General features: G+C 42.1%; 1 protein-coding gene across 3 annotated transcripts in view; it reads left to right on the top strand.

Moving 5' to 3' along the window:
• FGD5 (FYVE, RhoGEF and PH domain containing 5) overlaps positions 1–26,623 on the top strand; it is a 428,915-nt gene extending 402,292 nt beyond the window's left edge. Inside the window, exons 20-23 of one of the 3 annotated variants that reach the window (XM_078661706.1) lie at positions 7,676–7,830; positions 8,965–9,027; positions 20,879–20,925; positions 25,008–26,623. In XM_078661706.1, the coding sequence (XP_078517832.1) occupies positions 7,676–7,830; positions 8,965–9,027; positions 20,879–20,925; positions 25,008–25,024 (282 nt within the window). In that variant the 3' untranslated portion in view covers positions 25,025–26,623. The remainder of the gene's footprint in view (positions 1–7,675; positions 7,831–8,964; positions 9,028–20,878; positions 20,926–25,007) is intronic. The other 2 variants (XM_078661707.1, XM_078661708.1) reach the window with 2 other exon arrangements.
• The last annotated feature ends 855 nt before the right edge of the window (positions 26,624–27,478 follow it).

Raw genomic sequence — 27,478 nt, 5'->3', positions numbered from 1 at the left:
CAAGTTCAGGTCCATGGGCATCATGAACCCACGCTTTAGCAGCTACAGCAGGGTGGGGTTTTTTATGGGCTCCTTCTGGCTGCGCTATAAAGGAATAACGTGTCGATTAAAAGCAAGCAGGAGCAAGGAAAAAATGAAGGATCGGTAAGTAGAAAAGGGAAAGAAGGAAGAGCGAAAGGAAGAATGGATGAATGGGTGGGTGGGTGGAAGAAAGAGTGAGTGCATGAACTAGTGGATAGAAGGATGAGCGGGTGAAAGGATGAGTGAATGCATAGGCGGATTAACAGGTGAAAGGATCACAGAGTAATGGATGGATGGCTAGGGGGATGGACAGGTGAAAGGATGGTAGAGTAAAGAGATGGATGATAGATGAACAGGTGAAAGGATGGTAGAGTAAAGGCATGGATGGATGAGTGAGTGGCAGGATGAGTGAATGGATGGCAGAGAGAATGGATCAGTAATTGGATGACAGAGTGGATAGATGGCTGGCAGAGTGGATAGATGGGTGGCAGAGTAGAAGGATAGATGGATCGCAGAGTGAATGTTGTGTGGAAGTGTGGATGGGTGATGGCAGAGTGGATGAGTAAATGGCAGAGTGTAAGGATGAATGGATGACAGAGTGGGTGGATGGAAGGGGAAAGATTGAATGGTGGATGAAGGAATAAATGTATGACAGATATAAAGGTGAAATAATGGATATCAGTAGATTGATGGAAGAGTGAAAGGATGAATGGATAGATGCTTGCATAGAGGAGACAAGGACGTTTTTCTAATTTTTCTAATTGTATTAAATTAAACAAATTTGTAAATTAATGACAACAACCGGGTGATGGATTATAGAAAAATATATTTCAAAAAGCCAAAGAATAACAAAACAATGACATTGAATCAGCAGAACAAGTATGTGGGGGCACAAAGAATACAATGACACAGACTAAAATACGAAAATTCAATAAAATTTGTTTAAAAAAAAAAGGACGTTTTTCTAATGAGGGTTGAGCGCACTTGCTTGGTGCCATCAGAGCTTTAGTTCAAAGTGTGGGGGGGGAGGGGTATTTCAATTTTCTGTCTACTCCCTTGTTCAGGCCAACCATGATGGAGTATGAGCCAGGTATAGGGAACATGTTATGCCCGCAAAACAAAGTACCTTAAATCTGAGTTGTGGAGCATTGCGATGCCCCACATCAAGGATGCATCACACAGCGGTGGCTTCGAGGTCCTGCGGTGAGGATGTGTTGTGCAGTGGTAGTTCCAAGGAACTGTGAGGCTGAAATGCGAGGTCAATGTCGAGGATGCATTGTGCAGCAGCAGTTCAGAGGAGCTGCGGGGCTTCAATGCGAGGTCCTGCACTAGAATGCATTGCACAGCATCAGTTCTGAGCAGCGGCTGGGTCCTACATCCGAGATGAGTCAAGCTGCAGCAGCTGCAATGCGAGGGGATGCATTGTGTTGCATTGGTTCTGCATGGACCACAGATTAGTCTGGCAGAGCACCTTTAGTTCCAATTATAAGGGTCCAGGACTGGGGTGGCAGCATTTGGGGGAAAGACTTACCGTAGGCTGAGTCCAGGTGCTGAGTTGAAGGTGGTTGGAGCCTTTTTAGTCCCCCTAGGCACTGATCAGGAAGCCCTTGAAATAATTCTAGTGGTCCTTGGTTCAAGATGCAGGTACCGTCCTTCTCACTTAGGCAGTCATGCAGAAGGGCAGCGGAGTAGCAGACCTTCTTGCAGAGCAGCACAACAGCCCTTCTTATTCTTCCACAGGTGCATTAAAAAGTTGGGTCTGTGGGTCCAATATTTATACCTGGTGGCCGTTTTGAAGTAGGAGACATTTCTAGAGCCCTCAACCCCCATAGTTGCTTGGAATTTCCTGCCTCCCTGCCCTGGCTCCAGCTTGTTTGGGGTCATAAAAGACTAGTGTCAAACCCTTTGTGCGAGTGCTCATGCAACGTCTTTGTGATGTGCAAGTGTTTAGTTGGCAGCCCGCCCCTCATCAAGTCAGAGATGGCCCATCCAGTCAACACCTATTCCCCTTTGTCTCACTATATGGGTGCAGTACACAAAGACGTACTGCCAGCTACACCTTGTCATGTGACCCAGAATACAGACTACCAGTATCAAACGGGTAAGACAAGAAAATGGCAACGTTCTAAATGACGATTAATTTATTCTCCTTAACAATTGTAAAAATGTATTTATTTTTGAGTATTTTGATCCTATGTATAGGACATACTCACAACTTGACTGTTTGGAGATGGATATATACATTGATAATTAAGATGCTTCTCTGTATTTAATTTATATGTTCTCTGTTGTCAATGTGATTTTAGTCTGTGTCATTGTATTCTTTGTGCCCCCACATACTTGTTCTGCTGATTCAATGTCATTGTTTTGTTATTATTTGGCTTTTTTAAATATATTTTTCTATAATCCATCACCCGGTTGTTGTCATTAATTTACAAATTTGTTTAATTTAATACAATTCTGATTTGCCCTCTTGAGTACTATTAGATATCACTGCATAAAGACATTTTTAGTATTGTTAGAGTTTTTTGGTTTCACTTAAACCCATTGTAGGCAGCTTTAACTTTCAACTTTGTAAAAGTGGCATTTTCAGAATTGTGACCTAAAATCCAACTTTACCATTAAAGAGAGTTTTAGATTACAATTCTGTCGACATGAAACTTGACACTCATATCTGCTCCCAATTGAAAGTTACTACTTGTAAATGTAATAAGGGAACCCATTGTTATCCTATGGAAGAGGTAGGCGTCACAGTAGTGAAAAATTAATTTAGGAGTTTTTCACTAACAGGACTTGTAAAACTAGAAGTACATGTCCAACATTTTAAATACTGCATCCTGCCCTGTGGGCTCTGTAGAGCCTCCCCTAGGGGTGACATGTGTATTAAAATAGGAGTTTTGAGCCTGGAAAGAGGTTTATCTTGCCAGTTCGAAATGGCAGTTTAAACGGCACACACAGGGTGCAATGGCATGGCTGGAACGTGTTTTAAAGGGCTACTTAAGTGGATGGCACAGTAAGTGCTGCAGGCCCGCTAGTAGCATATAATTTATAGGCCCTGGATACCCATATCACCATTTTACCAGGGACTAACAAGTGAATCAAATAGACTAATTGGGTGAAAGCCAATTTTACCATGTTTGAATGTGCAAGCACAAGCACTTTAGCACTGATTAGCAGTGGTGAAGTGCACAGAGTTCTAATATCCAACATAAATGGCTACATATATATATATCCATACTAATATTATAAAGAGAGAGCCCAAACCTTTGAGGCGGGTAATCTCAGTAACCACAGCACCAATCACAACACCCAATACAGCGTTGGAAAGGGCAGTTGCAAAAGAAGGAAATAGGCTATGCAGACGGCCACCATATATTCTTTTTTTTTTCAGAGTTTTATATAGCGCAAACTTGACCCGAACTGAATCAGGTATCAGAGCGCTTTACATAGCACCAGTTACGTTACATGAGGACACACATTCATTTTTGTTAGGCACGGGGAGATTAAGTGATTTGCCCAGAATCACAGGATGTTTGGCGTTGTTACCAAGACTCGAACCAAGATCCCCAGGTCCGAGGTCGAGCGCCTTAGCCGTCAGGCCAACTCCTCTATACATTTAAAAGGTAAAAGAACCGTGCCAGCAAAGTAGTCCCTTTTGGGCGTGTCTGCGTTGTGCTGTGGGCATGGGCTGGGGGCGTGACTAACGCTGGGGGCGTGTGGTACGACCATCACATCATGGGCTGTGAACGTGTGCTGGGGCGTGACAAACGCTGGGGGCGTGACAAACGCTGGGGGCGTGTGTCCGCACTTCATGCCATGGGAGTCGTACATACAAGCGCCAATTACGTTGCTGCGCAGCATCAAGGGGTACGCTGGGGGCGTGAAAAACGCTGGGGGCGTGTGTCCAGCCTTCATGCCATGTGAACGCAATTGCGCCGCATCAAGGGGCACGCTGGGGGCATGAGAAACGCTCAGTGCATGTGCTACGTTCCGCCCTTCATGCCATGTGGGTCGTACATTAATCAGAAGATCGTCTGCTGTGGCCGTGTGCTGGGGGCATGACAAACGCGTTCACCTGGAGGCCTGGTAAGTAACGTTACTGCAGCCTCTCCTGCGCGCTGTTACTGAACTCTCTCATTCAACGAAATTACACGCACCTGCTACCATCAACCAAGGGTCTAGCCGGGCTCAGGCGGTGGATCAGTACACTAATTATACACGCCTGATAACATCAACCAGGGCTGCAGCTGGGCCTCAAGCGGGGGAACACGCGCCTGCTAACATCAAACAGGCCTGCATCTGGGCCTCAAGCGGGGGAACACGCAAATGAGCGTGTCTGCGGGGCCAATTACTGCAGCCTCTCCTACTCGCTGTCACTCAACTCTCTCATTAAACGGATTTACCCGCGGCTGATAACTCTCTCAGTCAACGACATTACATGCGCCTGCTAACATCAACCAGGGTTGTAGCCGGGCTCAGGCGGCGGATCACTACACCAATTACATGCGCCTGCTAACATCAACCAGGGCTGCAGCTGGGCCTTCTCCATCCCTATTCTAATGAAACAAAAAATGTTGTCTACCGCGAGATTTTAAAATAAATTGCCCTTCCCAAATACACACATTAAACACATTCTATTTCATACCCAGACAACGTCGGGACGGGCTGCTATCCATACTAATATTATGAAGAGAGAGCCCAAACCTTTGAGGCGGGTAATCTCAGTAACCATAGCACCAATCACAACACCCAATACAGCGTTGGAAAGGGCAGTTGCAGCAGAAGGACATAGGCTATGCAGAGGACCACCATATATATATATTTATTTTTTGCAGAGTTTTATATATAGCGCGAACTTGACCCGAACTGAATCAGGTATCAGAGCGCTTTACATAGCACCAGTTACGTTACATGAGGACACACAATCATTTTTGTTAGGCACGGGGAGATTAAGTGATTTGCCCAGAATCACAGGATGTTTGGCTTCGTTACCAAGACTCGAACCCAGATCCCCAGGTCCGAGGTCGAGCGCCTTAGCCGTTAGGCCAACTCCTCTATACATTTATAAGGTAAAAGTACCGTGCCAGCAAAGTAGTCCCTTGTGGGCGTGTCTGCGTTGTGCTGTGGGGTTGGGCTGAGGCATGACTAATGCTGGGGGCATGTGGTACGGCCATCACATCGTGGGCTGTGGGCGTGTGCTGGGGGCGTGACAAACGCTGGGGGCGTGTGTCCGCCCTTCATGCCATGTGAGTCGTACATACAATCGCCAATTACGTTGCTGCGGAGCATCAAGGGGCACACTGGGGGCGTGTGAACGCTGGGGGCGTGTGAAACGCTGGTGGCGTGTGCTACGTTCTGCCCTTCATGCCATGTGGGTCGTACATTAATCAGAAGATCGTCTGCTGTGGCCGTGTGCTGGGGGCGTGACAAACGCGTTCACCTGGAGGACTAGTAAGTAATGTTACTGCAGTCTCTCCTGCGCGCTGTTACTGAACTCTCTCATTCAACGAAATTACACGCGCCTGCTACCATCAACCAGCGATGTTACGTTTAGCCACTATAAACCCCAGTGTCATCCAGAGGCGTTCTTTACTAGTGATGTCAGTTTCACTCCAAATATTCAGGAGAACCATTGTGCCGACTTCTGTGTCGCTACAGAGTGCACCTCTCACATGCAGGAAATAATCTCCTCCCAATACGTCCGTACAGCTAGACAACCCCATATTATGTGGTGGAAGCAGCTTTCCTGTCCACATCACCTGATACCGCTTGGGGAATCAAGTCTCCCATTTTTTTAATCAAAGTTGTACAGGCAATATATGACCTGTGGAGTATTTTTAATTGTACACGCCTAAACTATGTCCTGATGGCTACCTCTTTGGGTGAGGCTAGGGCCTCCATCCAGTCCTTGTCCTCTATCTGCCCTAGGTACTGCTCCCCGCGGGCTCGGAGGGCGAGCAAGGGATCTGGGGAGTTATTCATTATCTTACGATAAATCAAAGAAATCGCCTTCTTTTCAAGACAGTCGTCCCATAATCTGTCTTCCAATGGCAAGCAATATGGAAGTTCCTCACCCTTTGGCAGTACTGCCCTCAGTGCATGTCTAACTTGCAGGTACCTAAAGGTTTCGTATTGTGCTAGCTTATATTCTTTTTGTAGTGTAGCAAATGGTTTGAAATCCCCCTTCACCCACAGGTCTTCCAGGCTCGAGAGGCCAATATTATCTCAATGCTGAACTACATCTTTAATCAATTCAAATATTCCAATTACAAATATGTATCAATAATTATTAAAAATATATATAGTATTAAAAAAGTAAGTTAATTATAATGTAATAAAACATACTGTTACATTAATTTAGAAATTCTGAAAAGGTTGCTAGAATATTTGATAATCAAATCATAAATATGTTTTATTTTTAGATTTTTTTATAATAATAATGGTTCCCAACATGTTGCACTCTGGAGTTGTGCTGTGTGGCACCTGGGAGGCGAGTATTGGTCTCCAATGGCAGGGGATGGTGTTAGTTGTACACAACTGCTCACCAGCTGCAGATATGGAATGGAAGTGTAATGTCCTGTTGAAGAGAGAGATAAGTTCTACATACCTGTTCATACCCAAATGGCATGAATTGAAAGATAATAATGGTCTGGTGGAATTTAAAGACAGGTTAGAGAGCCACTCTTAGTTATACTTGCAAGTGGAGGTAACAAGGAAAGAAATAGTAATTTCCAACAAGAGGTAAGAGGGCAAATTTGAATTGGCTGCTCTCCTACAGTGGGGTTCCCAGTACAATAGGCGTGGTTTCCAACTCGGCGTAGGGGTTGTTGTAGATTCACTCACTTCTGCTGCCCACCACTGGCGTCAATTGTCAAATGAAAACCCTGCTCAGAGACGCTGTACCAATAATGAGTCCATAACAATGAGCATATATATCTAACATACATACTCTGGACTTGTCACATGCATTATGAGTTACTATTTTGTAGAATCAGAATATATGATAAAAACATCTCAAAGGGCCTTGTTACAGGTGCTCCGGTAATAATAATTTGAGTACAAAGAGACTTTTGTGCTGAAATGAGGATTAGAAGTAATGCCAATTTACTGTACACCTGAGCTGCTTTCTTTGTACAAATTCACCAACAAAAGCCACTTTGAATTTTGATGGGCAAAAGAGGTACAAAAAAACACTGATACCCTATGTTGTACATATTTCCAACCAAATTATCTTGGAATGAGACAATAGTTTCGCACCGAGACGCTGTTGCGTGGCCAAAAAGGGTTTTCTTTCCCACCCATGTGGTAAGATAGCACGTTCTACAAGCATGACTATGCATTAATAATAATGAGGAACTGTAGAATATTTTCCATGTATCTTTCAATTGTAAGGTCCAAGCACTTCCTGGAAATGACGGAAGTTAGGCACAGCTACTGATAGAACGTCAAGAAGAAAGGCCTTGACGCTACATTCTGAACTAGGGGACCTTTAGCTTTGATAGAGCACTGCTATCATTACCTACACTAAACAACCCTAAAATCAGAGGGTATGAACCCACCCACGAAGAAATGTGAGCATTAGAATGTGTCATTTTATTTTATTATCTAAAGTAAACATTTTCATCTAAACCCCTTTTCTTTTCTGTGCTTGTAGGATAAAGTAGCCCTGGAGAGCTTGCCTCTGCTGGGTTTCATAGTTTTATCTGAGAAGGGAGAAGGAAAGATGGACCCAGGGACAGTTTTCCAGCTCTACCACAAGGAGACGTTGTTTTATAGCTTCAAGGCAGAGGATCACAATTCAGCCGAGAGGTACACAGAGAAACATGCTCTTTGATTTATTGCTTTCTGCAAAAGCATCATGTGACATAATCCAAAACCTCCATGACACATGGAAGCCAAAAAACAACTTCTCTTTTTGTTATTGTGATTGTTTCTATTTCTACTATGACAACATATAGACTTGCCGATGAGATGCCAGCAGGGGTTGTTCATTGAGAGAATTCAGTTCTATATCAATTTGTTGAACTTCATCCTTTATGGCTTCCCATCGTTTGTTTATATTTTCCCTGGTCTCTTTTTCTTGCTTTCCTTCTTCAACTCTCATTTCTAAAACCCACAAGACCTACACACGTCATGGGTTTCTAATAGGTGTTAATTTGCCATGGGGGTTTCAGTGTTAAGTGATTAGAAAGAAGAAAATTGAGAATTATCCAAATAGTTTTGATTGAGATCAAAGATTACCTATTCCGGTAGACACTCCAGTGTCTTTGGATGCTAAGACAATACCTCTCTAAAGGGCACTGTGTATGATGCAGGGCAGTGCAGTCTCATCTGATCTTCTGTCTTTTTCTTGACATCTTGAGTCTTTCTATGAATCAGCAAAGGGAGACAATAATGAAAAATTAAATGTGTACTGTGAGACAGCAAGGAAGACTTGAAAAGGCATTTGACTAAGTGCAGTGGAGCAACCAACCATAATTGCAAAGAGCAGAGATGGAGGAATGGCAAATACAAGGGAGCTGAGCAGGTTACCTCAAAAAGCAAATTGAAAGTCTTGTTGGGGTAAAGTCCAATTTCTTGATAGTGTGCAATTTGAAGAGAGTGTAAGAAAGAATGTGTTGAGGAACTGCTCTACACAAAAAAAAGATATTTCTCATTCAACCTGTACTAGCAAAGTGACGAGAAACAACATTTTGAAGTTGTTTATCCGAATTTTGAAGCACAAGTAGAAAGAACTGCCTTTGTGACCTCAATTATCTAATGCAGGAAAAAACATATTTCATTATCTTCTGAATTGAAAAGATATTAAATATGATTTTTCTTCAAAGAGAGGTATTGAAAACCTGATGTGATACTGTGTAGACACACGTTCTGTCAACTTTCCTTGTTTTCATCTTCCTTTCTTCCACTTTTCTTGACCACATCCAACATGCTCCCGCCCAGATCTCGTGAAGCACTGATGCGCTTACCAGAGGGGAGGGCGATGCCGAGTCGACAGGGAAAGAGGTAGCTATGAACAGTATAATCGTCTGTGGGAATTCTCCATCTGAGGAAATCTATCTGTGTTCAGTGAAGGAATATTCAAATGAAAGAAAGCAATCATGCAGTGATTAAGTGCATCCCCATACTTTGGAAAGGAAATACATTTTATTATAGTTCACTATTTTATTTTCATCTTTTCAAACTATATATATCTACATCTACACATGCATCTACATAAATACAAATATATTCATATGTGTATACACAGACCATAAATGATTGGTTGCAATAATTTATATGCATTATAAGTTGTACTTTATGCAATTTGTGTCATTTGTATTTAATATTAAATGGTTTAATATGGCACGTTAAATTATTGTTCATTAGACAGAAATGTGTAGAAAAGTAGATTAGTTGTTTGACAGTCAAATAAAATAGAAATAACTTAGTTTTTTGTATGTTAAACCTACACAGTAAATGGTGTGTACAGCAATGAGACTTTTTGACAGCTATTGTGATTGGAGTTCTAGACTAAGAAACTGTGCTAATATACTAGAACTTTGCTTTGCTTTATTTCTTCTGGAGACTGAATGCTGATGGAGCTAAATGGCCAAACTGAATGGTAATAGGGAAGTCAGACTAAAGAAAATACCTTACTATTAAAAAGGCAAACCAGAGGTAAATGTTATGTTATGTTATGTTATTTGTAGAGCACATGGCTGCCCCAGCGACGGGGCGTCCTGGCGCTAGATCCGCAGGTACTGACAAAGGAGCAGGGAGTGACAGGTCTTAATTGCCCTCCTGTATACCACATGGTCCTGAATACCACATGGTCCTGTCGATTCCTGATTGTGCCGGGGAGGGCAGCATATTACCCACAGGGCATCATTTAGAAAAATTGTGTGAATTGTTGTACAGGATAATTACCCACTCATGTTTGATGGGAAAACATCTAACTATTTGAAATAGATCAAGCTAGAGATACAGATATGGATTACAGAGATACTTTTCAGACTTAGTAACTGTGTTTCAGTCCATAATCCCTTAAGAGCAATGTTTGTGAATTGCCCATAAATATGCCTCACTTGAGGAATCTACACAAAACTTTCCAAAACATGATTTGTCTAACTTAGTTGAACCTTGTAAAGTTGTATGCAGAATTCTTAAAAGGAGAAGTTATATAGAATTGCAAAAAGTTACTTTTGTCATTCTAAATCTCCTATGGAAGCGGTGGGTAAAGCAATCACGCATATATAGCTATTGGGTTGGCTGACTGGCTCATGTGCCAACATTTAAATCTGAGCTGGCATTCTGCTTAGCTGCCAGGACCTAAGGATTGTTGCTCTGGCAGCCATCTTGCATTTCCAAACCAGGTCTCTTAATTTGTGAACTCTGTTGTGTAAAAAACTAAATGTGTTCAGTTAGGATGTTCCTACCACTCTTACAAGGGGCGGGATGGGTATCCATGACCCACACCACTCAGTTGTTGCAACACATTTCAAAATATTTTATGAACTTGTAGACATGATAAAATTGCACTCTCCATATTCTACAAAAATTGTAATACTTTATTACTTTATCGCGGCATATTTCTGAACATTTCTTTCATCATGCTGTGTTTGTAGTATTCTATGCACACTTTCGCCTTATGTCTTTCACCATGTGCAGAGGGAGGCGGGACCTTGTGTTGAGAAATACCCGAGGCACCTTTGCCCCTTCCATCACACCACATCGTTCCTCCCATAAAAAACAGAAACAAATTTGCTGTGTCTGGGGTGAGATGTCCTGGGGTGTTTTCACATCCCTTAATGGACATCAGCTGTTTAAAGCCTTGGCAGGCGGGCTCTTTTTCCATGCACCTAGGCAACGGTGTTAAGGGTGCTAATATTGTGCACACATGGTGGCACAGGGTGAGTTGGCAGAACTGAATATTACTATCATTTATCTTCTTTCGGGGTCTAAGATTCTGCGGCATTACCTATCAGCTTAGACTGAAACATCTGACTAGGAGCTCGCTTCTGGCCATCCCAGAATAGTACCTAGATCAGTGGTTCTTAACCTTTTGACTTCTGTGGACCATCATTTATTTATTACTAGAATCAATGGCCTCCCACTGAATCACTATTGGAATCCAGGGACCCCTGCTAAGTCATTACTAGCAGCTGGTGTTCCCAATCTATAAATGTCAATGATTTGAACTGCAAAACAATACACAAAAATACAGTCATAAGCATTTATCAAATACACAAATGATTAAATGTTTTATATTATTCACAAATATTAAAACATCACAATTTTAATGGGAAGTTTTCTGCTTTTCTAAATTCAACTGAGGCCACCCATTGTCCATATTATATTTTTTGCTGCACTTGCATTGCTCCTACAAATCAATCTGAGGATACCAGCCGAATTTTTAGCCTCCCATTTAAAATTCCGTCACAATCACAGAATGTTTTAACAAAAATTGCTGCTTCTTTATTATTGGACACTTTATTAATATTATTTAATTTTGTAAGCAGTCGCGGACCACCTGAGTAGCCATCGTGAACCTACAGGGGTCCCAGGACCACAGGTTAAGAACTGCTGGTCTAGACTATCCAAATGAATTTCTATGGAATGGTTGATACACACTAGACCTACTTTCAGTAATGACATATGTCCACCTAGCTAATTTAATCATGGAAAAACAAAGCATCCCCTTTCAAAACTATGGAAGCGCCACACACTGAAACATGAGAAGTGCTACTAAATGTATTAAACTTCATGAATTAAAGCTGCATTCAACATCTGAAGTTCCTTGACAGGCTGTGCTTAGCAGCTCATTAGACCGGGCTCTTGCTATTAAACATAGCACAAGAGAGTAGTGCTCGAAATATGAAGTTTCTGACCAGCTCCCTGTTAGCATTTCCTCTCCACGGGGAAGGAGTGAACACTTTGGAGAAGAGACTGACCCTGAGATAGCTCCATGTATATTAGAGTGTGAGGATTAGTTCCTCTCTGGTGCAAGTATGGTGGTGGTCCCACATTAAGAACCTTCCAGGAAAACTTACCTGAGAATCAATGAGTGAACACGGGTAGTCTCAGATCTATCTACCATCCCCACATCTGAGAGCTGCCTGGCTGCCAGGGTTCTCCCAAAGCAGAAGTCTACACTAATCAGTGCCCCCAGTTATGTACCTTTCTTCCTCGCCTCTCACACCAGCTATAGAACCTCCCACTCTCACAGACCACATCAGTTACTTTTGATCCTTCTGCTTCTGAACTTGGGATTTCTAATTGGGTAAAGAACCCAGGATATGGGCCCTGGACCAGAGGGCATCTTCCCAAAGTTCATCTGTCACAATGGTTTCAAACTAAGTTCACCAGTCACTCTGGTGTGGTGTTGAGTCCACAAGAAACCTGGGGATCCCATTAGACATTTATCTTTTATTTAGATCACAGATCAAGCGCCATGAGACTCTCCAGGTGTGATTTGTGCGCTATACAAATGTCCCTGACTTGACTTGACTTGAGATCTCAGTTGTCTCAGCTTCCTGGTTTTTTTTCTGTTGCTTAGAAAGATCCTGGACTTCCTGCTTTCTTCCTGTCAGAAAACTGATATTCAAGCTGTGATTACTTCTAGACTTGATTGTTGCAATTCAGTATACTTGGGCCTTTCCAAATACTTCATCCAGCGGCTCCACATTTTCTACAATGTGGTCCTCATACAAAGTTGAATGTACTGAGTTATTGCTCTATTTCCTTGCAGAAATTGCATTGAATTCCTATTCATAAATGGGTTCTGTTTAAGGCTATGATCTTAACATAGAGATCACTAATAAAAGAAGGCCCTACTGATCTACAAAAAATTCCAATATTCTTCAGGAAAAGCTTTAAGGTCTACCGTGACCAGGCTAACAAACCATTCCTAGGGATGTATGACGATACAACGAGGGCCATTTCAAGGGGGTCTGTTGGATCGCGGTTTTCACAATGCAAGTCGTTACATCGACTAGCGCTGGAGGGGCGCTGGATTTAGGAATAGTGTGAATTACTATTCCAACTACAGTCTAAATACAGTAGGGAAGGTGTTGGCAAAAGTAATTTACACTATTCCTTAATCAACAGCGCCCTCCAGTGCAAGTCGGTGTAACGACTCGCGTAGTGAAAACCATGATGTAATAGTACCACGTCGAAATGGATGCGTGGTAAACGATGCCTCCCATTCCTAGAGTTCGTCATGTCAGAATTGGGCGTTCTTTCACCTTGTAGACCAACAAATACTGGAACATGCTCCCCACTGGTCTGTGTCTAGCTCCTTCTGTCTTTATATTTCTTCGGAAATTGAAAACTTGGCTTTCTAATCAGGACTAGCTTTCTTGGACGATTTGATTGTGCATTGTATCAAGTACCGGGACACCCTAGTTAGGGCAGACATACTGACACCAGGCAAACAGTGGGGGTAACCATGAAAGCATATCCCACTTTCCTACAACATATTCATTCATTCATTCATTCACATTCCCACCTTGCACAACACAGCAGAACACTCGCCCTCTCTGGCACCATTGACCTGCTAAACATAGCATGTTATTGCAAATGTTTCGCCAAACACCAGAAGGTACATCTCGCATTCACTCAGGCTCCACTTGGCACCTTCCAGCAGAGTGGAGCAAATAAAATGCATTAAAAGCATTTCCTTCTCAATTTCTGCTTAATATCACAATATTTTGCACCAAGAAAAAAAACACAGCGTGAACTAAAAAAAAAATCCAAGCTTGGTCCCAAAGCAACTGCTTAACTATTGGGCGAAATTACTTCGACGGGTTGTGTTCTCATTTATTTCAGTATGTTTTCCTGCGTTACTTTGACCCTGGTATTTCTTGAAATTAAAGTTTCAATGAGTTCACGTGTATTTTACTAGTTATGGCATATGGGGACAGCAGGAAGGGGGATAGACATGAGAAATACCAAATTTCTTTAAAAAAAGAATTCACAGCCTCACTTCAACATACATCTGAAAAAGTAATGAGTGGAAGGGCGGGCCGAAACTTGGAAGGTCCGATCCTACAAGAAAGAGGCGAACCAAGTGGGTTAGGAAAATAATTATTAAACAAATTGAAGGAATTCACTGAAAAAGAAAAAGAGGGTTATAATGACATTATAGCTAGGTATGGTAGTAAGCGCTTACTTAACATGAAATCCCATGGTTCACTGAAAAAACAAAAGTTAAAGTGACGTTATAGAAAGGTGAAAATGTCAGTCCTAACATCGTTTTAAATCCGAAAAAACACTGAATTTCATTAGTCATAGTTTACTAAGCTAGCTATAACTTGCACCCCTGCCATGCACTTCCTATGACCTCACAGATTACATTGTTCATGACATGTTCAATGACCTCATAGATGACATCTCAAATGACATTATTGATAACATCATCCAATCTACTATGGTTCAAATTACTCTATAAACCAGTACAGCTTTTTAGATACCAAAGTAAGCAGTAAATGGTTCAGAATCATGTCAAGCTTAATTTACCATTCAGACAAACAGGTCCCCCTTAGGTGAACTAAGCTCCCTTTAACGCACAGCCTTTGTCAATCAACCACACATGAGTTTGCAAGCCCCTGCTGCACACTGTCTTTTCACTGTGGAAAACTCCTCATAGAGAACCCACTCCCTCCAGACACCCAAGCCCCATTAGTTGGCCAAGCCCCCACCATGCAACACTAAATATACATACATATGACTGCAGACTGGGGTATGGCAGACAAGCACCACTAGTCAACCCACAGACCTTTCTTGGGAAAGTTTTGTGCTGCCACAACAGACCGCATAATGGCCCTTTTTTCTTTATATAAACTAAATGTGCAGGTGGAAAGCTAGAATCTTTGCAACTTTGCACACACCTAGTTTCGTAGACCACACAAACACATAAAACAATTACTGTGGCCCTAATTAGCTGAGACTACTGTGGGAAAAGTGGGTAGGATGTTAAGAGGTGTTATCAGCAGCAAAAGGGGAGGGATTTATTGATTGACATTTGAGATAGTGCTATGGTAGAAAGACTGGTAACATTCTCAGTGTTGCAGGTGTAGAGCCAGTTGCATGTCACACTCATTCGTTTCTTTCTCCTTTTTTACAAACTATTTGTTTGTTTTTTTAATAATTATTTCCCATACTTATTTAACATACATTGCTTGTATCATCATTATTTTTACCTAATTGGTGTCAATAAATGTTATATTTTCTGGACTTCAAGCCATGTCTAACAAATCTGGAAAAGACATGGATGCTCAAAATGTGCACGTAGAATGTGGGAGGGGGGGGGGGAGGGGGTGGAGTCCAGGACTGCTCAGAGGTGGTCGTGACTCTAGTAATTTGGCACTAGTGCTAGATGGTTCACTAGGGCAAATTCTTACCCTCACCTTAGAGAAACACCTGCGCATTATCGCCTGCGCGTTATCGCCTGCCCCTACATTATTTTTCTATTTCATGTTCTACTCTTGAAGTGAGGAGGAAGACTTATGAGTGGGGGATTAGGGGGAAGGATTGAGAGTTGTAGAGTGAGGGATATGACTAAAGAGTGAGGGGTGAGTATAAGGAGTAAGGACGTCGGCTAAAGAGTGAGGAATGGAGAAAAAAAGAATGAGGACCAGGAGTGAAATGTGAGGGATCAAGATTGTGGGACAATGAGTGAGGTTTATGTAGTGACGGATGGGGGCGAGGAATGAAGTATGACAACTAGGAACGAGCGTGGAGTGATGGATGAGATATGAAGGTATGAGGAGAGAGGGCTGAGGTTTGGTTTGAGCAACAAGGGGTGAAGAGTGAGGGAAGAGAGAGGCACCAGGAATTTGGAATGATGAGTGGGTTTGGGGAGTGAGAAAAAAAGTGAGGAATGAAGGACGAGAATTGAAATGTGAGGGGTCAGGATTGTGGGACTAGGACTGAGAGGTAAATGGTGAGGGATGAGGGTGAGGAAAAAGTACTGAGGGATGAGACCTAAGAACAAATGATGATTGATGGATGAACAATGAGATATGAAAGTATGAGGGGAAAGGTTGAGGTTTAGTATTAATGATAAGGGGTGAAAAGTGATGCAGGATGAGGGAGAGGCAAGGAACGTGGTATGCAGAGTGAGAATGATGAGGGAAGGATAATGAGTGATAGGAAAGAAGACAGGCAATCAGAGTGATGAGTGAGGAATGAAAAGGTGGAGTAAAAAGTGTGAAAAGGAGATCTGTGAAGAGTCAAACATCAGGGCAGAGGAGTGACGAATGGCGAGAGAGGGGTGAGCATTAAAGGTTCTAGAGTGAGAAATGAGCATTGAAGAGTGAAGGGCGAGGAATAAAGAATGAGGGGGGAGGAATGAGGGTTGATTAGTGAGGACTATGAGTTGATAATGAGCAGTAAGAAGTGAGGAGTGATGATGTTCTTAAACTGACTGCTGTAGATTATAACAAAATGGCCCTTAGCTGAATACAAATAATATTTTTGCTGTCACACATTCGAATTCTGTCTGAATGATTAACAATTTTCAGTAACCGCAGTACGCAATATTGACCACTGGAAGGCGCCCTTTGACAATAATTGGATTGAATGGTGCTGCGAAGGAGAGTTTGAGGCCGCCAGGGATGGAAAGCGAAATAGAGAGGTTTTATGTGCTGCAGGTAATACAAAGGATGGAGAGCTTTGGTAGAAGAATGGAGTTCGAGCCCTGAGGAATGGTTGCCGTGGCAATGCTACAGCTTAGCCTATTTGTACATTTTCTGAACAAGAAACAAAACCCACGCAAAAACCATATGTGAGTGTGGTAAATGCTATATACTTGGATTGATTGTTCAAAGGCTCATCATTTGCTGGTGTTATCTGTTACTGCGCCCACTGGATAGGCAGCACAGAACCCTGCTCTCTCTGCTTGGCACTCATTGAGGCCTTTATATTCCTGGAATGCCTCCTATTCTTCAATATGTGTGCTGCCACTTTCTGATTGCAGCGCAGAGAAAGGTATATGGGATTTATTTATTTATTTACTTACTTATGCGTTTTTATATAGCGCAGACTTTACCCGAAGGTGTCAGAGCGCTTCACAAAAGGAACAGTAATGATACATGAGGAGAAGATTACAAGTGAACAAATTACAATAGCAAACATTAAGTTACATGAGGCAAAAGTGACAAATGTGAGCAAACAAAATACAAGAGGTAACAAACGGTACAATTATGGGAGGAAAAAGTGACATGTGTGCAGGTTACAAAGGTATACAAAGTTCAAGTAGCGTTATAACGCTGCAATATATGGTAGACACTCAAACACAAGAACAATCGTTACGTAGGCAATGGTGGCACTTGAGCAAGTATCTAAAGCAAACAGAATATAAGAGGTAGCAAATAGAGTGTTTCAAGAGAAAAGTGACATGTGCATGTAACAAAAGAGTACCAAACACGGATAGAAGGATAATGCTGCAATACCCCCTGCTGTAACTATAAAGATATTGCTAGTCACCGAAGAGGAGCGAGTCATATGGCAGAGTTCCTTTATAAAGTCTTCTAACGCTGATGTGACTTGCAATATCCTTTCAACGTATGACAGAGAGTTTTTTATTCCTTATAACGCATGGTACATTGTCACTCTTCCCACAAACCTTTTAAATGCTTGTGGGCTTTCTTCTTCGTATGAAACAGACATTATGGCTGTAGACATGAAGAATAAAAGCAGACTCCTTAGCACAAAATTAACCACACTAAAACACAGTTCGTTAGTTATTGTAAAATATTACAGTTTAATGTTAATCATGTTAAATGAGATATTTAGCTCAGAATGAGTAGTAGAATGAAGATATCCTTACCTTTCGTAACAAACTAAGTGCAAAAAATAAACACGTTGCCATAAAGCTCTCCTTTCTCCTGATCACTAGTAATTTTTAAAAAACAGATCATAATAATGAAAAGCCAATTATTGATTTCTTTCTTCAAACAGCAGAGCAACGATGCTCCATGACCTGCCTTTCACATTGACTGCTGCCACTTTTAAAAGGCAATACGGCATCAAAATGCAACTGTAATAACTTATTACTTTTGAGCAGCTACATCATTTTCTTACTACAGATGACTGGAAACATCACAATTTGAATGTAACTAAGAAAATAGAGACACGTATACTGAGTTTGCATTCTTCCATATATTATATAGTCTATTAAATTCCTACAGCTCTTACTGGGCGCTGTAGATGGTTCTCTCTAAGCCACGTGTGAAAGCACCTGTATTTCCTGTCTCTCGTCGCCACATATAATAACTCCGGAAGCACGGATGCACACACCAAAAAACATAACTATAGAGGTCCACTGGATAATCTGTCCACAAGACGGAGGGCCTGAATCACAGAACTAACTTAAGACAAAATCCTAAACTTACTACCATTTTGGTATTCACAGAAGGCACTTACTCATTGATTAGTAAGTGCCTTCTGTGAATACAAAATGAGTAAGTGCCTTCTGTGAATACCAAAATTAGTAAATGGTAATAAGTTTAGGATTTTGTCTTAAGTTAGTTCTGTGAATCGGGCCCGGAGTCTCCAGGTCTTTTCCCTTTGAGTTCTCTTCCTTTCGCCACAAGTTTGCATCCTCTTTGGCAGGAAGAACTTCAATTCACCAAAATACCAGGGGTAGCAGAAGTGACATCATACACCCGTTTGTACCCAACTACATTAAAAGGTTGAGCCATTGCCTCACCAGTTGCCCATCAACACAACCTCTTTGCAACTGAGGTATTAGGGGAATGACAATGCATGGGAACTACAGCAAATAAGCATGATTACTGTGAACTCTGCCGCTGACTTCACGACTCATCGCACTTCGCTGCTGTCAGAACCTTCTGAACTCCCTTCGGCTAGTGGCACATGCCCTGAGGGTTTCACAACGACACCCACAATGCTGAGTTATGCTCCTGATTGCGATCGGGTTAATTTGTAAACAAATAAATGCCGGGTCTCATCAGGAGGCAGCTTACACCAGCCAATTTCTCCTGTTAGCGCCCCTAAAACACAAACAACTACTAACCATGAAAGGGGGGAGAGGATGTGGCATAATGCTCAGGGAGCTGGGGACCCAGGTTCGAACCTCAGCTCAACATCCTGTGATTCTGGGCAAATTACTTAATCTCGCCATGCCTACCATAAATGAATGTGTCCTTAACTGGTGCTCATCAAAAGTGCCGAGGTTGATGATTAAGTGTCAATGCTGAGCACTGGAAACCACTGGCTCAAACTAAGCACTGGTTTTACAGCTAAGCGAGAAATGTAGCACAATAGAAGTCTATGCATCAAAGCAATTTACCTTGAAGAATAGAGCCTTGCACTAGCGTTGATGTATATTTAGTGCTTCAAATGAGCTTGGAGTTAAGTAACCCAGCAATAGAATCTTTAGCAAAGATTGCATTAACCATTAGGCTTCAAATCAGGAGCGCATCTACCATTAGTGCAGCAGGTTCAGTGGAACCGGGGTCCATTGAGCACTGGTAAATCTGTCTTTTGCTGTACCAACTACAGCCAGCAGCCCAAGAAGCCAATTGCCTTGCTTGCATCAGGGTCCCCTGGCTCAGCTACTGCTCCAAATAAGCTGAGAAATGTAAAATAATGTAATTTTAGGTTAATATACCTGGGCTTCCCTGCCGTGAGTGTTGGCAAATTCGAGATCACATCCTGCATGGCTGAGAGATATTCTGTTACCCTGATTTGGGTACCACTGCCGCAAACAGTCAATAAAAGGAAAGCAGTCTATGGACAGTAACTTATGGGTCGGTAACCAGTGTGCAGAAACCTATAGGTAAGCGTATCACAATTCTTAGACTTTGTCAATCTTTTTACATTTCTGTCTGATAGCATGTGATCTGTGCACATAGTTTCCATGGTAACTAATGCTAGGACACAGTGAGTATTAGCCCCAAACATTTGCAACAGGTTGTCAGAAACAGGGACGGTGCTACATTTTAGCCGCTTCAGTTACCCTTCTCCCAGAGCCACCACAAATGGCCAAATCAGGACACCAGATTGCAATAAATGGCCTCAAAAAGACCCTGTTGCTATGTAAAAGCAAGCATCCAGACAACACAACAGATTTTCTTTCCCTGCGCTCTGAAAGTCTCTTCATCGGGACTGGCTAGACTTGCACTCTCCCCCCAGTCTCTCAACCTGCCCTTTTCAAAACCTTTTCACTATACAATAGGAAAAAGTTGTAGCGTTGGCAGTGCTTGTTTAGTCCATAAGCACCTCAGAAAAATAAGTAATAAACAAAAGTAAGAGAGATGTTAGAAATATGCGAATGATTGGCAAAAACATTTTATTATGAAATGGCCAAAAATACCTACCCCTCCCATCCACCCTACACTGCTTCCAAGGCTTCCACTAGGAAACATAATGCTTTTATATGTCTCCAATAGTTACATTTCATTCTGATCTCTCTGCCTGGCCCCTTCCAAACAGACCACCTTAAAGTATCCTCTCACCTCTAGCAAGAAGCCTTTGATGCAGACAACTTCAGCCCACACAGGTGTCATTTCCTGTTCCGGACAAGGCCTGAATCGGCCTCTTGGAACACAGACTCCAGCCAGGAAGGTATGTAGATTGAGTTTGCTGGACCTCACATCTGCCCTGGAAGAGAGCAGCTATGGCACACCTGGTTTGTCACAGAACTCCGGCCTTGGAACCCTGTTGGAATTTTTCTGGGAAAAATCAAGCTTCCCCCTATTACTTCAAGGCTGGTTGCAGGGTCTTGGGGTAGCATAACTGATGCTGGGAGCACAATGCTCCGGTGCTGGTATGGTAGAGTTGTATGGATATAAGAGGTATTGTAAGGCATAGGGCCCTGACAACCAGTAACTTTACACTTCACTTCCAGCAGCCCACGCTATGCAGTCTGGGAACTCCAGAGAAGCAAGGTACCAGGTAAAAGAGTTTCCTCTGCTGGGGGCTCGAGTGTGTTCTACTTTGTAAAGTGTTTTTGCCCCATTTTGCTTAGCTTCATTTGCACCATTGGCTGTACAACCAGGGGAGGTGTGCTGTTCTCCAATGAGCAGAGAAACAAGGCACCAGACCCCTCTGCTGGGGCTTAAAGAAAGTTCAGTTTTGTGTTTTGTGTATTTTGTTTTATTTTCTTTGCCTCATTTTGCTTTTCTTCCATTTGCACCCTTCATTATGTAGCTAGAGGAAATCAGGTAATTTCCACTGTGCATAGAAACAAGCCACCAGTTGTCATAGTTTCTCCAGCCAGGGTCTAAGTATGTTCTATTTTCGCAATATGCTGAGCCCCATTGGCTGTGTGTGCAACCAGGGGGAAAGTGAGATGGAATTCCATACAAACACTAGGTTTCCAGCTTGTTTTTGTCAGGTCTGCATCTTTATAAAATCCCATAACGGGGTTTCCTCCTTCTCAGGACACGGGAGGCAGCATCTTAACCTGTTATTCGTGTATTTTGGGCAGGGTAGGAGAGATGTCTTATTTCATGATGGTCATATAAGCCCCGCCCACTCTCCACGACCCGCCCCCTACATGACGTATTCTGTCATTAGTGGATTTAAGCACCACCCTGGTGGTGTGGAGTGGTGTGGCTCACTGGTTAGAGGCGGCAGACCCGTAAACAGAGAACGGCCCGGGACCAGGGTTCAATTCCCGACGCGGCAGGGTCGTGGACCAGGGTCAAAACGGACTCGATAATTCTCGCCTCAGTGCCTACTCTAACCAGGGAACACACTCGGCAACTCTCAGCATTAAGCTTGCCTCATCTCTACAACGGCCCCCCACAGACGCCGGGGATGCCTGGTTTCACCTTGGAGATACCCAGAAAGGGACCATCTTACAGGGAAAACCAGCACGGGTTCCCCAGCGGTCTTCAGCGCCAGGATACTCCATGGAGTCGCAGTGCGCTTTACAAGTACACCCACATTCACATTTACATTTACCCTCTCCCTGCCCGGCCACCTCTCTCACACAGTGAAAAATGTTTAATGGGTGGCATGATTGCATTGATGAAGTGTGATTTAATATTAATAGCCTTTTGCAGCATGCACAGCTGTCGGATATCACAGGGTGATTACAGTTTTGATTGCTTTGTTAGATAACGTCTCCCATGTTGTCTGCCCGTCTATAAATATTTCAGATATTAAGGTTGCCACGCGTCCTGCAGCATTGGTTTTTAGGTCTTGCTTGATAGCTAGCTGTCTGCACAGCTGTAGTTACAATTTTTTTTAACGTACATAGAAGGGGTGTATTTTATTTGTCCATGGCTCTGCTCTTAGTAGAGCGCTTTCTCTTTCACATGTGCCATTGTTTAGAGGTGGTTTACTGCCAGAAGGCACAACTCTTTCAATTGTTGGCAATTTGTCTTCATCTTCTCCACTGTAATCAGCAATCATCAAAGACACTTATTTGAGAAGAGCTTACAAATAATTAGTAAATAAATAATATTTGCAATTTTGTGTTTTGTTATAAGTATTGTGTTGTGTTGTGTTGTGTTGTGTTGTGTTGTGGTGTGGTATGGCAGTGGTCTTCAAACTATTTAATCCCGTGCCCAACCCGGTGTAAAAAAAACAAAAAAAATCGGCCCCCACCCAGACTTTTTTTTTAACAAATTCTTTTAAATTGGCAATGTTTAAATATGTCCAAACGTATTTAAAAAATTCAGTCAAGTTATGTTACCCCATTTAAGAATACATGATTGCCAGACATACTATTTTAGTCATCCAGGCCTAACAAAGTGTAAAAGTATTCACAGTGTGATTATCAGAAATTCTCGAAGGGAGGTTTGATGAGTATAAGTCCCTTCTCTTTAGACACATACTCCCATCCAGGATATAAATGACAAAAGATGTTAGTGATGGCCCATTACCGAGTGGTTTATTGCTGCTCCTTTTTTGTTGTGGTTGCTTAAAACAAAGCACTCTTGTAAGCATCAAGCTTCTTTTGACCAGAGCCTGGTGCCCCCCCACTGAGCTCAATGAAGACCCCCAAAGTTTGAAGACCTCTGCCCTAGGGTGAGCATGACGTTCTAGTGTAATGTGAAATTGCTAGTATTCCATGACCTCCACCCTGGAATGGAATACCGGAGATTCATTTCATCTGTATGCCACCATAAACCTCTTCCTGGAACACCTAAATTATCCAAAATTGCAGCCAATTTAATTGGCTTGCTGGACAGGCTTTGACATCTAGGAAGCCATTTCAGGTACTCTGACCACCCTAAGCCCAATCATATGGGCAGAATCCAATGAACAATTAGTTGGTTGTGGGCAAACCAACCAGATTGTCTGAAATGGGCCTCACAGCATTCTGTGCATGGTGCTAGAGCCTCCTAGTAGGCAGCACTGTATACATGAAAAATACAAAGTAGGTAGAAGAAAGGCAGCCCGTTGTGCTGCTCCCCTCTGTGGCATGGTGGCGGTGCATTCTATCAGCCCTTAATTTGCACAGGTCTTGTAAAAGTGGGTAACTTTCATGAACTACTAGGCAGCCATCCTGTGTGTCATTCTCTACACCCACACTACTCCAGAATCTGTTGTAAACAGTTTCATGCAGTTTCATGAAGAAGAGCATATTTCTACAGTGACATTGGATCTACTGTGTCAATTTTTTTTTTATAAAACAGACTAAGATTAAAAGATGTTTCTGTTTGTAAAAGGACTCATGTAAAACACTTCAGTAATTCAAAGGTGGCACCCAAATGGGGCCTGTACTATATATACATTGGCACATTTTTCCTTTAAATCCAGTTGCACCATTGCTTCACTACTGTGATTGAAAAGCAATTAAATCATACATGTGTAATATGAAAATATCATAGAATATGCATTGGATATTAACGTGGGTCCTTGATGTATTGACATTTTTTTGCTCTTTCAGTGATTGGCTGAACTTGTGAAACCAACTTTATGACATTATTTTGCTAGCATTTCCATAGATAAAAGAGCTTTTCCTATAGTGTTTAGAGTACAGTTTATATATGAGATAAAGTACCCCCTGTCATACATGATAAGGATATTGCAAGTCACTTAGGAGTTTCATCACCATATAGAGGAATGAGGCGGAACAGAACTCTAATTATAATATATGGTCACATCATCACCCTTCATACAAACTGCTTAAATCCTTGGTGTCTTTCTCTTTCCTATTTGCTATTTATGTCAGACACAAAAAATAAAAACAGAGCCTGCACTGTGAAATTTAACACACCAAAAAACTGCGTTTTTTGCCAAAAGATAGTGGGATCAGTTTCATGCAAGTCAGCTTGACAAAATGATAACAAGGAGAGATTCTGTCTTTTCTGTAATGACCTATACAGTGAAAAAAATAAACATGTTGCGATAGATATCTAGTTTCTGCTGAATGTTTTTCATTTTAGTCAAACATCAGAAGGAAAAAAGGCAGTTCCTGTTTTCAGTGTTTAAATTGATGCAGGCTCTTAAGCAGACATTTTAATGTCAGAACTCAACTATGAAAGCTTATTATTGTCGAACGGCTATGCCACTTATTTATTACATGTGACTAGATGTGTCACAATTCGCCTGCAATAAGAAAATAAGTGATGGACTGTGACACAGGGATTAGAGGATCCTTAAAATAGTTACAGCTCAGGCAAGAAAAACTGACCGGGAGGAGAGAGCTTGTTTCTTTAGGTCTAGGACGCAGCCTTAAGAAGGCAGGGAAAGTCTATGCCAGTGTACGATTCATGATTAGGGATCTCTGTGACTAGTATTAAGAACAGTGCTGTCCATAAATGAGTGTCAAAGCAGGGATTCAACTGCCCCATCCCACCCTAGGCACAGCAAACATAATTACCTAATTTGGGTCATTACATTTTTCGCTGATCTCAGCATTTCAAATTCAGTCCTACTTCTCCTTCTGATCCTTCAGTGTATCCCTGCAAACCTAATTTATTTTTCTAATGTCTATTCTATTTGTTGTCTTTACCACTCTCTGTTGGAGATTATGAATCTAGCTAATACTTTCTTTTACCTTCTGGCTTTTTTTGCAGGTGGATTGAAGCCATGAAAGAAGCGACTGTATTATAGCAGTTCCTGACCCTGGTAGCTTAAAGACTATATAACATTTGTATACATTCTCTAAATTCGCTTCCTGTTTTAGGCGGACAAACAGTGCACTGACAAACCTCTTGCTATGCAGTGGAACTTGAACCAACTCTGGATTTCTGCTGCTGCCCCTTTTATCGTCATGTCAAACATCCTACCCCTAACTACACATTTTTAAATGAGGGCTTTTGCTTTTGCAGTATTCTGGATAACCCATCACCTGTTCATGTAAGTGTGAGTCCACAGCTCTAGCTCTATTTGTCTCCCAACTTTAAAGATCAGGAACAGCAAAGAAAGTGATCAATGTTGACATGAATATGCTAAGCAGATGTGTCTGATGATTCACATGGGCTAGAACTTTGCTTACTAGAAAGAAGGAACGTGAAAGGCAAAAGGCAAATCAGAAACTGGAAGGAGGAGCAAAGCCAAATTTCCAGGAGACGAAGCCCCCATCTGAAATGAAATCACTGAGGGTCGACAGCGCAACTCCGGTGGCTGGAGGGCTGCAGTGTGAGCCATGGTGCTACAGCCCAGTTACAGGCATTTATATTGACACAAACCCTTGGCCCGTGTTCAAGATCATTTCCACGGAACAGTTTGGATGTGCACTGGGCTTAGGACCTTCCAACTCAGGCTATGATAAACAATATACATTTTTCTGTTCTTAAGATCTTCTAGTCAGAAATAATTAACGTGTTGAAGTATTGTTAATAACCCTTCCCTTTTCCTCCCAGAAAGCTATGACATGTATTTTGTGTGTAAAAAAAATTATTTATAGAAAGTGTCAATTGACAGCAGTCAACAAAAGTTGTTCGTACAGCAACAGCTTGGGTCATGGAAGCATCCAAACCCTGTATCGCCAACGGCTCTCAGTAGTGAGAGAGTGGTCTGGTCCCCATTTCCAGTTTAATGTTATACTTCTCTGATGAGCCTGCCACCAAGGACCAGGAGCACTGAGGTGGTGCATTCTATGAAGTCAATTCAGAACTGTGCTGTGGAAACCAACTCCTTCCAACAAGTAACTACATCTCAGTCCCAAAGTTTCACTACTAACTTCGAGGTGGAAATCCATTGTCCAGCGCACAAGTTGGAGGCTCTTCAAACCATCAGCATATTGTTTTTATAAACCCTTGCTACTCCCTGCGTTCATCTTCTTCCAACAGCATGTGGAATTTGGACAATCACTCATCCCCATTTTGAAAGAGCAATTTCCAATTTAATTGCAGGATCTGTCTGCTGCTGAGGGTCATCCCTTTGGGTAAACAGATTTTTTTATTTTGTTTTAGAAGAACTGCACTTTAAGTGAAACAGTCTGCTTTGATGTGTCTGTCCAGGTGGATTGTTTGCTCATGATTCCTCCTCGCTAAGTCTTTCATTTGACTGCACCGGGTTCCTTTACTGGCTGTACCTCATCCTTCACAATGCAGAATTGGGTAGCATGTTCAAATGATACTTCCTCTGTTGACTGCTTACTTGACATAGGTAAAAATCATCATTTTATGATATGTATAATCCTCCCACTCTAAAGGATGTTTGTTGATTAAAAATGGGGGAACATCCAGTACTTGGTTTATTCATTTGGAAATTCGAGCATGCATACAAGTTCCAGGAAACTTTAATCAAAGAAGCAACAGCATGATATTTGGTTCTACTGGTCTTTGAGGAGAAAGTAGAGCAAACTGAACTCTGCACACATTATGGCATTGTGGTGCTTTAGCATCTCTAGGAAAGAATGATTGCATTACCTTTTTTTTTTTAAAGTAGGTTATAGGCAGGATCTCAGTGTAATCTTCATGTATCTTTGCTCTGCCAAAGAGTTCTTCAATTGCTGTGCATACACTGCACAGTGCCCACATGTGTAAGCTTGGTGCAGTCTTCTTTTATGAAAATTGGTGCTTAATCTATTTTAAAACAGGAACCACTGGTTCACCAACATAGGAATTGAATACATTCTGCAATGCGAGTCCCTTTTCTATGTACTTGGCTGTTGGAATTGTCAGTGCTGCTGCAGATTGGGTGTAAAATTGATTGTATTTCCTGTGTTCACTGCCGCTCCCCCATTCATATTCCTGGTGTTCCACCACCTGGTGTTCTAAGGTCTTTACACTCTTTTTCTTTCCCCGCCCACAGGCCAAACCCCACAGTTGATGTCTCCAGTGGTTATTTTCTTTATCTCACTACTGACACCCTCATCTGTCCTCAGAGGCTCCTGTCCCCTATTCTTGATTCGTGAGGCTCTTAAAGGCACCCCTAAAGGCACTGGAAAAAGTGCAATACCCCGGGGCACTCGCAATCAACCTGAGTCCACCTGTATAAAGGTAGTTTGGATATTAGTTTTGTTGACCACAAAGGCTGTCCACTGTCTAAAGATGCAAATGGTCCACCATGAATTTGCTCTTCTTCATCCCCAGCATAT

The sequence above is a fragment of the Lissotriton helveticus genome, chromosome 9 (genome assembly GCF_964261635.1).
Source record: "Lissotriton helveticus chromosome 9, aLisHel1.1, whole genome shotgun sequence".
NCBI classification, from domain to species: Eukaryota; Metazoa; Chordata; class Amphibia; order Caudata; family Salamandridae; genus Lissotriton; species Lissotriton helveticus.
This window is presented reverse-complemented; position numbering and strand designations above follow the sequence as displayed.